At 36.3% G+C, this 14,022-nt stretch overlaps 1 protein-coding gene across 1 annotated transcript in view; it reads right to left on the bottom strand.

Annotated features, from left to right (window-relative positions):
- Nucleotides 1–14,022, bottom strand: part of Ptprz1 (protein tyrosine phosphatase receptor type Z1) — a 130,687-nt gene that overhangs the window by 23,572 nt on the left and 93,093 nt on the right. Inside the window, exons 15-18 of the mRNA XM_038319429.1 lie at nucleotides 6,360–6,451; nucleotides 3,960–4,045; nucleotides 1,462–1,482; nucleotides 1,163–1,259 (exon numbers count right to left, since the gene is read on the bottom strand). Of these exons, the coding sequence (XP_038175357.1) occupies nucleotides 1,163–1,259; nucleotides 1,462–1,482; nucleotides 3,960–4,045; nucleotides 6,360–6,451 (296 nt within the window). The remainder of the gene's footprint in view (nucleotides 1–1,162; nucleotides 1,260–1,461; nucleotides 1,483–3,959; nucleotides 4,046–6,359; nucleotides 6,452–14,022) is intronic.

Raw genomic sequence — 14,022 nt, 5'->3', positions numbered from 1 at the left:
ACAGACTGGCATCAGGTCCTCTGAGTGTATAGTATAGCTTTCAGTTTAGTGTTTTTATGGGATTCCCAATAAAGAAAAGAGTGAGTGCTTCTTCTTCTTCTTCTTCTTCTTCTTCTTCTTCTTCTTCTTCTTCTTCTTCTTCTTCTTCTTCTTCTTCTTCTTCTTCTTCTTCTCCTCCTCCTCCTCTTATTATTATTATTATTATTACTACAAATTTTCACCTCCTCCCCTCCTCCCATTTCCCTCCCCTTCCCCCACTCTCCCTTTCCATCCTTCTCCAGTCCAAAGAGCAGTCAGGGTTCCCTGCCCCTGTGGGAAGTCCAAGGTCCTCCCTGCTCCATCCAGGTCTAGGAAGGTGCGCATCTAAACAGACTAGGTTCCCAGTGCATTTTTTACTCTTGTGCCTTCTCTTGGGCTCTTTTTCTTCTGTTGGTTTTCCTTGTCCAACTTCGAGGTGATGGATTTTGCTTTATCTTACTCTATTTTATTTGGTCATGTTTTGTTATTACCTCTTAGAAGCCTGTTCTTTTCTAATGAGAGACAGAGAGAGGATCCAGATGGGAGGAAAGGTGGGAGGAACAAGATTCATAACAAGAATGAAGAAAGATGGGGCTAGAAGGAAGACAGAAATAAAACCATATCAAGGATGGAAGCGCCAAAGCTGCTTCAGGATGAGGAAAAAGGCAGCTAAAAAAAGATGGGAGGGAGGAATGAAAGGAGTATCTCTAGCAGATCCACTACATAACCCAGGAAGAATACCAAGAAAGGATGAAAGCAAGTGCAGGTAGGAGCAGAAGGAGGAAGTCAAGAGAAGCTCAGCAGGTTAGTAATGTCACTAAGAGCAACTGGATCCTAAGAAGAAGTAGGACTGTAAACATTGGCTGAAACCTTAGTGAGAGAGATTCAATCTATAGGGGTGAGGAAAGGACTAGAAAAAAAGAGAAGTCCCTCTTTAGAAAGTAAACCTATGCCACTGATGGCAGCATGTGTGACCTTAGTTTAACACCAATATTAGCATGCTACAGAACCTTCCCTCCCTGAACACACAGGCCTTGAAACAACCTCTCTGAGGTCCACTGACAGACGATACGCGGACATCAATCACCAGTCAACAGGACAGCACGGATGATGCCTGAGTCAGCTGAGTAAAGAGCATACTTACAGGCGACAATATTGACGTATCTGTTCTTGTGCTTGTTGTCTGGGTGATTGGAGCTGTCTGCTGTAATACCTAAGTCAACAGTACAGCTCTGCACTTCCTGGAAAAAAAAAATGGCACGCATAGCACTGTAACCTAGACTCTTTTAAAATGAGTGCCTTTAAATATATGGGAGACAAAACAAATAAAATAGTCTAGCAAAAAATGTATACATATATATATATATATACATAGACATAGACATATTTATATGTTACAACTACTTCTTGGCTAAAAGAAAATGCAGTGAAATAATGCCTTACCTGGTAAAACTCTTTCAGTGTCTAATGAGGAAATGAATGCCAAAAAAGTAAAGAAACCAAATTCCACAGCAAACGACAAATGAGAAAAGAAAGTGTTCATATTAGGTTTACAATGGAAAACTATGAACATGCAATAAACACATTTGTCACATACCAACACAACAGAATGTTTCAAACAGTTGCATGCAAATCGAAACACCTAATATTTTGGAACCTTGATTATGTAAATGAAAAAACAGCATGTTTACATGGGGATGCGGGAGGAACAGGATGAATATTTAAAATGCAAATAAGAACCACATATTCCATTCTGTCATAGTAATCGGGTTTGCTAATGTACAAATATAATTTGAATTGACCTCAGTAGCACTATTTGAAACTCTGAATTAGTGACATATTTTTTGAGTTATTTTATCTAATAAATAGCTTCTTGTTAGGTGGTTTGGAGCAGATTTAGGGTTGTCAAAGTGTTAAATACTCCTAGAAGAGTTTTAATCAGAGACATTGTCATATTGAAATAAAATTAAAAAATTATTACATTTTATAGATTTAATTAGTAGGTCAATTAAAAACAATTTCTATGGATACAGAAAAAGTTTCAGTAACTTCCTATTAAAATGGATTAAAGATTTTTCCAGAATTGTTTCCTATCTAAACATATCGGTTTAGAATTTATAAATATATAGAGCTGGGATAATAAAATGAAAGTCTTCTAATTTCTGAGAAAGTATAGACCAAATATGAATCTAGCTCCAGCAAATGCTCCAACCCCTCTATAAAAGCACTTACAGCCTCTTTGGTAAGACTCTCTGAATGACTAAAAACAATCTAATATAAGAACCACTTAAAAAGTGTAGCATTATTAGTTATTCAGCTAAATATTGTTAGTTACACATTTTCTTAAATGAGACTGAGTGAAAAGTAATGGGATTAAGAGAACTATTTGAGTGGAAATATGGTTATTATATTAATTTAATTATTACAAGGCTGTTTAAATACAGGGTGGCTTGACCAGTGTCAATCAATGACTAGCCTTGAGACAAATGCTGTCACCAACTTTAACTATAAATCATTTATTTTTTGCTTAGGATTTGCTTTTGTATATCTGGAAAGTCAGAGTCATCTTTTGTCTATTTTTCCCTGACGAATTATAGCTCTATTTCGTGGTAGCCTGATGATTTCCACCACTCAATGGAGCAGGTGACTTTAACACGACAGTTAACATGAAAGAAATCCTGTACTCCAGTAACCTCTAGCTTATAGTAAGAAAGCAATTTGGTGCTGTGAACATGAGACGCTATACTATACCACATTTTACTTCTATTCCTTTGAAAACTTTCTGATATGTTGCCTTTCCATTCCGTAGCTGTCTTGGTTGACAGCACTCCTGGGAAGTCTCGTTGGGTGTAAGAAGTTATTGGGTAGATAACACACAGTAGATCAAAGCGTAACGAAAACTATGATCAGTGCCAGAGTGCCATACCTTTAAAGAGAGAGAGTTCTAGGGGGTGCTGAGGAGGTGGGGAGTGAGGAAGAGATACAAAGGCAACATAGAGTATGTTGCTTCCTAGCTGGGGTGGCGGGGTGACGGCGGGGAGGGGAGACTGACAACTGCTTACTTGATGTTAAGGGTAATGGAAAGGATATGAGATTTCAAATCACAAACCTGGGTTTGAATCACAGCTTTGCTGTTTATCAGTTGTTACTTAATTTCTATGAAGTTTGATTGCGTCAATTGTATGAATCCATATAATAAAATACGACTCCTGGAGCTAAACCAACGTTGAATTATAAAGCTCCTTGTTAGTGACCTGTGACCCTCAGAAATGGCGACTCCTCATGTGTGCAGTCCTTATCGTTTAACCTGGGACTCCTGCCTCGTTATTTTGGGAAGTATGCTTAAGAGATAGGTTGGTGGGCACCATACACTTGCAGTAAGTTTCTCCACCTCCTCTAAGAGTATTTAACAGGGTCATTAGAAATTTTCTCGAGGATTAAAAGTGCAAATGATTTTAGAATTACATATTTTCTTGGAAAATGGTTGTGATTTTATTTTGCATAATTCAGGTTTTTAAATGCTTCTGAGTTTGTGTTGTGTAGTGTAGGTGTCATACGCACAGTTAAGGATTTGTATTCAGTTTTGCTAAGAATCCTCAAGTTTAGTGGTTTAGTATTATTTATGTAATTTTGAAAATGAAAAGGAATCACGGTTACTAATTTAGGTATTAAGAAAAGAATGTTAGCTGTCTGTACTTAGTGGGAAAGGGGTCACATGTAGGTTTGCTTTTTCTCCTAGCCCACACTTGATTTTAAAACAGAAAGCCGATTTTCTAAGTTTTAGTAACTAAAACACACTTCCTAAACACATATACAATTTTTCATATTCTCTCTAGAACTAAAAATGATTTCAATGTCTTTACATCATGAGGTAGCTTCCTGGTGAAACTTTGAAATGTACTACATTTGATATTATTAAAAGAGACATATTTAAATCATACCTCAAATTCCTCAGTGAACCCATTACTTGCATGTAAGTCTGCAACATGCTTTGGAAAGTGCTTTATTGGAATCGCTCCAATATCATCTAAGTGAATAAAAAAATATTAGAAAGGATAATAGCAGAACCTACTGTTTCTTCTGTTTATAAGGTGTCATCTAAAACAACTTCACAATTCAACCATGAGAATCCTAACTAAAATGCAAGGTGCAACTTTAGATATATTTGTTATAGAATTGAATTTGATTATGCATTTCTTTTCCTTATATACTCTAAATAGAAACTAATTTCTTTTCAATGTTAATTCACAAATAACACTAAAACCATACTTCTTATCAACGCATTTATCTTGTTTTTGAAAATTTTGTTTAATATGAGTAAAGATGGCATGTAAATTCTGACAAAAAGATATGTAGAAGTAATATTTTATTTTACTTATTTTTATTTATGGTCTCAATAAAAATATAAAAACGTATTAAAAATAAAAATGTTGGCCTTAAGTTTGTTATATTGTATCTGAATTTGCCATTGTTCTGTCTGTGTCCCCAGTGTGGGGTTGAAGTATTGTAGCACAACCCTCAGCTATATTTTAAATCTATTATGGTACAATTACAGTTGTATAAAGTTACATAGTTCAATACTTTATAATCAACAATTACATGTTTATACTTGAAAATATTCCTTCCTTCCCTCTAGATGTAACAAAAAGCTTTTAAATGAGGATTATTCATTAATGATAATGTGACTGATAATTTAAAAAATATTTGGAAATTTAATCTGTAAAGTTTCAGGAATTTTAACTCAAAAATATGCGAGGTAAGCAAGTTTGTGAACCTATTTGTGAAGGAGCCAAATTATTTTAACTGTCCCGGTATTTTCTTTTTCCTTTCTGGGAAAGATTTTTCTGAGATTAAACATAGTAGTTCACAGTATACATTTTTTTTCTCTAACAAGGGAACATCAAACACAGTTCACTAGAAATAGTTATTTACATTAACAGATGTTCAATATTTAGGCCTTCTAAAAATTTTAAGCTTCAGTTACTAGGAATTTCTTGATTTAAAAAAACGAGAATCCATCTGTTCTTCCTCTTAGATGAGTGGACCCGAATACTAACATTGAATTAAGTCAGTGAAGCTTGAGGAGCATCTGGGTGTCATTTCTCCTTCACACCTATAGAAAGATCTTGCAAGTAGCATGTATAATTAGGTAAGAGAACAAATAATTTGTCACACCTCAATCATTAGTTCCTACACATGTTCTTCAGACCCAAATGCCCAGGTCCTCCACGCCCAGCCAGCCCAGCACTCCGGGCACACCCAAGTATTTTGGTCTGCAAATGAGACTTGGATATTTTCTTTTTCTGATTTCACGTGAAGGATAAATGCTCTGGTGACTAAGAGTGAATGCTTTGGACCTAAATGAGAGGTGTTGCCTGTGGCTACAGCTCTTCTGACATTCACAAGGCATGGCTTGGGGATTCTTTGACAAGTGCTAGATTTTGACGTACTGTGTCTTATTGATGATAACATACCGTTGAGAACTCTGGTTAACACAAAGCTAATCTGAATGCCCACGATAATGGAGTATGCTGAGGAGAGGTTTGGAAGTGAAGGAAATCGTAATTCCATAGACGACTGTGAACTTTCAGTATAAAGATGCTGAAAGAGTCAAAGAATTAGTGCTGTACTGAGGTAAATTTGGTCTTAATGTCAGCTAGAAGAACGGTAGGCAATGCCTATGTATAGAAAGAACAAATTCTAGATAACTCAGAGATCCACCTGGCTCTGGCTCCTGAGTGCTAGGATTAAAGGCGTGCACCACTGCTATCTGGCTTGGAAGTGTAAGATGAAATAAACCCTTTCCTTTCTGCCATGGTGTTTTTCATCACTAAAAGAGGAACCCCAACTAAAAAAAGAACTTGCTCCCAGTTTCATGAGATTGCTGTGACAGATGTGACCATGTTTTGTGGAGGCTTTGGACTAGAAAAGCGATTGAGTGTCCAGAGCTTAATGAAGTATCGTGGGAACTTGGATGGTCATGCTGAGTGTGGTGTGGACAATGGAGGCCTAGCCTGCAAAGGTTCAAAGGGAAATTTGAGAGTCCCTTAAAGAATGTTTAATTCTAAGTATAATACGTGTAAATAAAAAATGTGCAGCCACCTAAAAAAATTAATATTAATGACTAATAATGTTTTCTACATATTATACCAGAATAACGATAAATTATTTTGATAGATAATCTATTTGAAATTAAAGACTGGGGACCTGGCACATGATATAACATATATTTTAGTAACATTGAAACATTTGCAAACTATTCTGACAAAGGCAAACCTTACCACATCATTCTTTTCTTTCAGTATGATCCAGTTACTCATCATCACATTCTAAGTCATTACCTGAAATTGGAAAGATGGGTGTTGGTGGTGTAGATATTACTCGAGGGGATGTATTGTCTTCTAAATAAAAGTGTGCAGTCTGGAAGCATTTTCTGGAAAGAAAGAATGAACACATAAGAGAATGACATCTGAGCTTCTTGAAAGTTATGATGGAAGTTTCTAGATTACAACGAAATGGATGCATGGCCAGAAGAATAACTATTGGATCTACATGTGTTTTCATAAAGCAGAAATACTAAAGAATTTTCATGTCATCTGAGTTAATCTCACTTTTACCCGCACCAGATGCAAAAGAGTGAGCAGATACCAGACAAGGCGAAAGCAGAGGTAGCATATAAAGGGGCAGTGGGTACCAAATGACAGTCTGCAGACGCAGGGAACATCAGCATCTTAGGAACTCTCTCCTATATTGGTATATACCAAGGGTTGGCAGGACACGGGTTGAAAGTAAAGAAAGTCCCCACAGAACATTCTTTAAACCCTGTCCTCTGGAGCATATTCAACTGGTAGAAAAGGCGATGTTTATACAGAAATGAGATTCCACAGTGACATCATTTTGAGGAATAAAGAAGGCAGCCTTTACTGCACAATAATGCAGCAGTGACGAAACTTAAGTGAGGATAATGAGCACAGAAGCAAAACCAGAGGTGGTTTTATTTCTGACAGATGCTAGTCTTGCTGATGAGCATTTGGAGAATGAATATATTTAGAACCAATGACAGTTGTGACCTCCAATGTCACCTGCATCTATATTCATTCAGATAATAAGAGGAACATCTGGTGAGAGCACACCACAACGTACTGGTCAGAGCAGAGATGCAACTGCTGTGCTACAATAAAGCAAGCCTTCCCTTCATTTGAGAAATGTAGGTAATTAAAACTGCGAACGACTCCTTTTTGATGAGCGTTATGCTATTTAATGTATTCACTAATGGTTGGTTTTCAACAGAGGTATCTTTCTAAAGAAAAAGTTAATCTTACTTTTCATTTTAAAGCTTCGAGCTACATGTTATGTGTCCTAATGAGCTTTAACATGACATTTGTTCTTATTCAGTGACCTCCTAACTCTCAGGATTTTCCCAGTAAATCAGTTCTCTGGATACAGTTTGTGCATGGCCTCCCAATGCTATTGGAATCATATTGTTATCTTAGCAAGGTCGGTAGGGTCCTAGCTTCCACCAGTCTTTTGTCACTGCACAGCCAATGGCTTCAGCTTTTCCTGCTCTCTTTTTCTCTCTGGAAACCCACTTGTACCACTTTAGCATCTCGGGTGTGGCCCTTCCTCTGGCCACATGCCTTCTTCCCGCTACTTTTGCATCATCCCAAACGCTACATCCTCTAAGGGCCCTGGATATCTCTGTCACTATTCTCCTCCCTTTGCCTAGTCTGTGGCCCATGTTACTCTGAAAAATGCAAATCCTCTCTTCTACTTCGGATGGGACTACATCTGGATGAACTCGAGCTGAAAACGCATTAAATACACACCTAACACACCACACGCCATAAATTAGCAACATAGTACAAAGTAGAATGTTGGTTATTTGCTTCTGTGATAATGTGACTGGAAATTTTTGTTATTTTACTGCCCAGCAACTTCAGAGAATAGTGAACTTTATTTAGCCAGTCCAGCAGAACACATCAAATTCAAAACTGAATGTGAACTCCTTTTGGTAGTATGGTAAAGACAAAAAAGGTTGAACCATCTTAAGCTAGACACCTTCCATTACTTATACTTTCATTTATCTTTTTACATTTATAGTTTTCTCCACCAAAATATAATCCAATCATGCAAAATATTTAATTACTACAATGTTATTCATAAATGCCATCATATTATACATACCCCAAGATACATTTTCAATGAATGTAATATAAAATGGTGTATTTATAACTTATTTTGTAACTTTACCATCAAGAGAAATATAAATATATATGATATATCAACAATGTTCATAGCAAGACATGGCACTTGGCTCTTAAGCGTTTAAGACCTTGAAATTCACACCTGAAAGAACAGTAGAGTATCTTTCAGAGGCAGCAGTAGTATAAGAAGACAAGTGGATAAAGATTCAAGTACCAAAGGGGCCTGACACCAATTCCATCTTGAAAAGCAGAGTCTGCAGTCAGATGAGGAACGGGAAAGTTGGCGACAACCAGACCATATAGTGCACACGAGTGACACTGGATCCACACTGGAGCAGACACGATAGGTCAAGTTTGTTGCCTGTGCAACCATGGGAAGCATGTTCTGTCACTGACATGGAGGTGGTGGACTTAGAACATGCTTTCTGAGACTTCCTGCAATTCACAGGCTGGTACACAAATCATTTAGCAGTAGCCCTGGTGCTTAGTGAAGGTTCAGTTTGGGATTTTCAGTAACAAGGAGCTCAGTGTCAAGAATCACATTTAGTTGCTAAACATTTCTTTCTTCTACTAACTTAAAGCCCACTCTCCCATAAGTATTGCCAAGTGGAACAGAGAGCAGGTCTATTTGCAGTAATGCTGTACACACCTTTCTATTAGTATTTACTCCTTGCTAGATTTACCTTCTGGACCTAGTTCATATTTTATATAGTTTTTAGATTACGCAATCCACAATGTTTTAATACCTAAACCTACTTATCTGTGGTCCTTTCTTTTTCTGACTTTTTATTTGATATTTATAGTTTAATAATCTGTTTACACAGCAGGTAATTGAGCCTGCCTTGTTCTCGCCAATTAGTGTTTCTCCTACCTGCTTTGGGACCCAAATGCCTTACCCGTCAATAGGCCAGGCAAGCATTGTCTTCCTTCATGACAACTCAAAGCATTTGCTCTGTGAAATAGCTTTCATCTCCTAAGCAGATTCTAGTCCCTACTCCCTCTCTATCCACTGTACCTGCCACAGATTTTCATTTTCATATGAATGTATAAAAGACTGCTTTGGAAAAAATAGTTATGGAGTCCAAAAGTGGTCTTCAGTGCCTGGGCATCAAAATATGTTATTTTAATGACTTAAAGTAATTGTTTTTATGATAGTTATTTTATAATATAATTGTCCTTTACTATATCCTTATTATATTTTTAAAAGATAGGTCTATGTCTTTTTATTTACAGAAACCCAACTCCTAGTACAGTGACAAGAGTATAATAGTACTCAGCGTTTGTTGAATTGCATGGATTTGTAGTAGGAAATAGACCCTAACAACTACATGTCATTCAGATGCATACTTGATTCTGTTGTCTTACTGAGCCTCAAGTAAGATAACGTGATGGTTCAAAATGTTTGAAAGGGACAGATGGAATACATATGTATAAACAATTTGAACAATGAGGACCCTAAGAGAAACATACATAGATCTAATCTACATGGGAAGTAGAAAAAGACAAGATCTCCTGAGTAAATTAGAAGCACGGGGATCTTGGGAGAGGGTTGAAGGGGACAGGAGTGATAGGGAGGGGAGCAGAGAAAAATGTAGAGCTAAATAAAAATAATAATAAAAAACAATTTGAATGGATAAATAGTTAAATAGATGAATAGAAGATAAGCTAGAAACTAAGAGAGAATGGGAAGAATGTAAAATATATTATAATAAAATATATAATATAAAATATATAATGAAATATATAATATAAAATATATAATAAAATATATAATAGACTATAAAAGTGGAAGTGAAAACATTGACCTTGTAATTTGCCATGTTGCTAATGTGTGTTAGAGCAATTGGGTTAATATCAATTCTGCTAATTTCAAATACATAATGAAATTTTGAAGACAGGTGGCCCAATGATGATACTTGGCACTAATTTTCCCAAGACTCTTATAAGTCATATCAAAACTTTTGAATGAGGAAGAATTGACATTCTTTAGTCAGTAGGTCTGTTTTCCAGTGTAGTCTACAGGGAGAGTGACATTCTACTTGAAGGTAGTATGGTACTGGAAGCCTACATTCAACATTGCTAGTTCTTTCCAAGGATTCACAAACATGGATTTAAAGTCAAGAGAGAATTTATATTTCCTAGCTCCATTTTCCCGAAGGAGAACAATTGTATCTGGAATTTTCTGTTCTACTCTACTTTTGGTAATGAGTCGTTCTACCACACATAATGTTGGCATTTTTTATGGTCTAACTCTTTTTAAATCCTCTAAAAATTGTAGTTTTTCTTTCTCTAAGAAAAAAAAAAAGATTCTTTACAAATCTTCCCTGTGGAAGTAGTCTTACATCTTAAAAACCTACAGTGTGGCTCATGTAAATTATACCTTAAAACATCTGGAAAACAATTTCAAGGCATATTACTTAACGTATGACAAGCCGAAGTCTCTATATCCCATCTGTTCTGAATAAGTAGCGAATGTCTTCACGTCTATGTGCTAAGCGTTGATAACTGTGTCTCCTGCTAATTATCACTCCACCATGCTGAAAAAGTGATGGCTGTTTTAAACTTGTAGAGATAGGTCCCATCAATCAATGGTAATCTGATTATTTAATTTACACCTTTCTTTCACAGTATTTAGAATTAAAAGCTGGAAATGTGTAATTATATCCCTCTTTAGAGTCCTCATACAAATACGAAACAACATTCAGAAAGTTCATTCATTCAAAGGACACCTAGAGAAAGCCCCACTGCACACTTAAAGATGATCTTACAGGTACTGTCCAATGGAAAACAGAAGAAATGCATTCATAGGTCAGAAGTGTCATAACCAAGGCCAGCTAATAAACTAGAGGTGAGCCTGAAGAATGGACTCCATTTTTGCCATCTACCGTTTGTTCTGTCTTTCTGCTAAACTGTTTTCTCTGGATGTCTCTACAAAAGCACAGGGAAGCACTTGGGTAACTTAGACTAAGGACAGAACTCATGATTCATTTGGGATAATTTTTCTACTAAAAATTATATTAGAAAAACACATAAATATTTTTAAGAACTTTATCACTTTACCTCCACATTTAGGTCTACAATCCTTTCCATTTTTTTCATTCATTATTTCCTTATTTTATGTGTGTAGGAGGGGGGCACATGTTTGTAGAGGGCAGAGAACAAATTATGGGTCTCAGTTCTTCTTTCCACCAATGTGGATCCCAGGGATTGAATTCATTGAGGCATCTTGCTGGCCTCTATGATCTTTGAGTTGTGTGTGTGTGTGTGTGTGTGTGTGTGTGTGTGTGTGTGTTATGAGGAAAAGGTCCAGCTTGTGGAATCTTATACCCTCACAACATTTGTTGAAATGATATTCTTTGTTCACAAGAACTTGGAATGCTTGTCTAAAATTTGTTGATCACAAACATAAGAAATTATTTCTTGGCTCTCAGTTCTACTTCATTGAACAGTGTGATTATTTTTAATGCCAGAACTAGTCTCTGGAACAAACTCAAAGTCAGGGAGTGTAAGCCATTCATCTTTGCAAAATTCTTAGAAGAAAATTTACATGGTAAGTCCTTACGACTCCAGGTTAGGAGCTGCCTTTTTAGATGTAACAGCAACTCATAAGCAATGACAGGAAAAAAAAGTAATGAAGTGGACTTCATCAAAATACAAAGGATAACATGTTTAAAAATGTTATTCTGCCAATAAGAAGTCTGTACACAAGAAAAAATTGTGAAATGGATAATGGTGAATGACAAGTATAGTACATATAAAAAATGCTTACAATCCAGTATAAGAACCGTGGACTGCGAAGATGCTTCAGTTGATAAAGCACATCCACACTAGCATGCGGGCTGGAATTTATATATTTAAATTACATATAAAAGCCATGTAGGCGCAGACAGTATGTTATTCTAGCACACTGGAAGGCAGAGACGTGGGAATCCACAAAAAGTTGACCTTATACCAACAGAAAGGGGAAGATCTGGCTTCAGCGAGATCTGTGTTCAATTCTGACTCTACATTGGATGGAGGGAGATTAAGGAAGACAACTAAGATGAATCTTGGATATCCCTACATATGCATAGATACCTGTATGTATACCCAGACACATACATGCACCCACACACATGCAAATATGCATGTACACATGCTTGCATAACACACATGTATGCATGCATGCACACACACACACACTCAGTAAAATAAAACAAAAAGCAAATAACCTAATTAAAAATAGGCTGAAAAGGATTTGAGCACATAGTTCTCTAACGGTAGGAAATCGCTGAGAAAGCACAAGGAAAATAACTAATCAGCACTATTAGTCACCAGGGAAAGTCTGCAAAGAGCGAAATGCATTGCACTGCCCAGTCAAACAGATGGCTTTTATGATCCATTAGCTTTATCTCATGAAAGTGCCAGCTGTTTTTTTTTTTTTTTTTTAAGTTTAAACATAAACTCTTGGAAAAACTCACAAGGACTGTGGGTACTACACATATTATAATTTTTTGTCTTAGATTTTCTTTTTATTCTAATAAGCAAATTATTTCTTTAACTTGAAATCAACTCCAGAAGGCTCTTCTTTTCCTGAAAAGAAAGGCCCTGAGATGCTGTAGAGTAACAGGCGGGTGGATGTGGCATGCACTGCACCTGCCTGTACTCTCCTGCTTCACTGCACTGAGTCTTCTTTAGAACGTTTATAATCCTCTCCTCGACCTGAACTGCTTCCCCTGCCTTAGTGTTTTCTCCCTTCCCATGGGCCATGGCTGTCACAAACACCTACAACGCACCCATCTTGGCTGATTAAGTATGTTATTAATACATATGTTCACGTTGGAATTTGAAAAATTCACACAAATCTTGAACAAGAGACTATTGTGCACTGTTCCCCACAACCCTAGTGTTTTAAATCAATCTAGAAGTTATTTTTTCTAGTGAGTTAATTTCATAAAGACATGTGTAAGACAGATATCTAACATTGTTTAACACATTTTTTGAAGGGGGTTAGCAAAGAGTGGCAATTTTTGTCAGTATATTTAATAGACAAAATGCATGCATAAAACCACTCGTGTTGATCTTTTAACTGCATCTCTCTTCAAGGTACATGAAATAGTGTTTGTGAGGAAAAGAGAAACATCTTACTACTGAGGATCAACTGGTCTTAACAATTTAATCTGATTTTCCTGAAGATATATATGGGATAATCCATACTAACAAAAGATAAGAACACTTGGATTTTAGTTTTTCATGAAGTATCAGACCATATTAAACACACTGAATTTTAAATTTGCACAACATAGCTTATAACAAATAATAGAACTTAAGAAACTTATTCTAGTTATTTCATTTAAGCATAAATCACCTGCCATTTTATCAAAGCTTAACATTAGCACTATTTAATAAGAAATATATCTTGTCATGTCTTCCATGTCTTGTTAAATTTATTTAAAACAAATTCTCATTCATTAAAATATTTCATTTTGTAGGAAAAATCAGATTAGACAAAAATAAAGTGAATAAACTGAATAGAAAAATGTGTCCAAAACTCTGAGCAACAACTCAGAAAAATCCAACCAACGCTAGCTGAAGAACATGTATGGGAGCATGTGATGCTCAGAGCCTGGCAACCACGGCATCTTCTATGCTACAGAATCTATAGAAAAAGGCAGTTGCCATGTGGGCACAGACAGGAGAAAGCTGCTTCTGTATCTTGATAGTGACTAAATGGGATCCTAATAATGTTAGCCGTCCTTTCTTGGCTTGTAGACAGGAATTCTCCGATCATCATCATCATCATCATCATCATCATCATCAT

The sequence above is a fragment of the Arvicola amphibius genome, chromosome 2 (genome assembly GCF_903992535.2).
Source record: "Arvicola amphibius chromosome 2, mArvAmp1.2, whole genome shotgun sequence".
In the NCBI taxonomy this organism is placed as follows: Eukaryota; Metazoa; Chordata; class Mammalia; order Rodentia; family Cricetidae; genus Arvicola; species Arvicola amphibius.
Note: the sequence above shows the minus strand (reverse complement) of the source record. Positions and strands in the feature narration are given on the sequence as shown.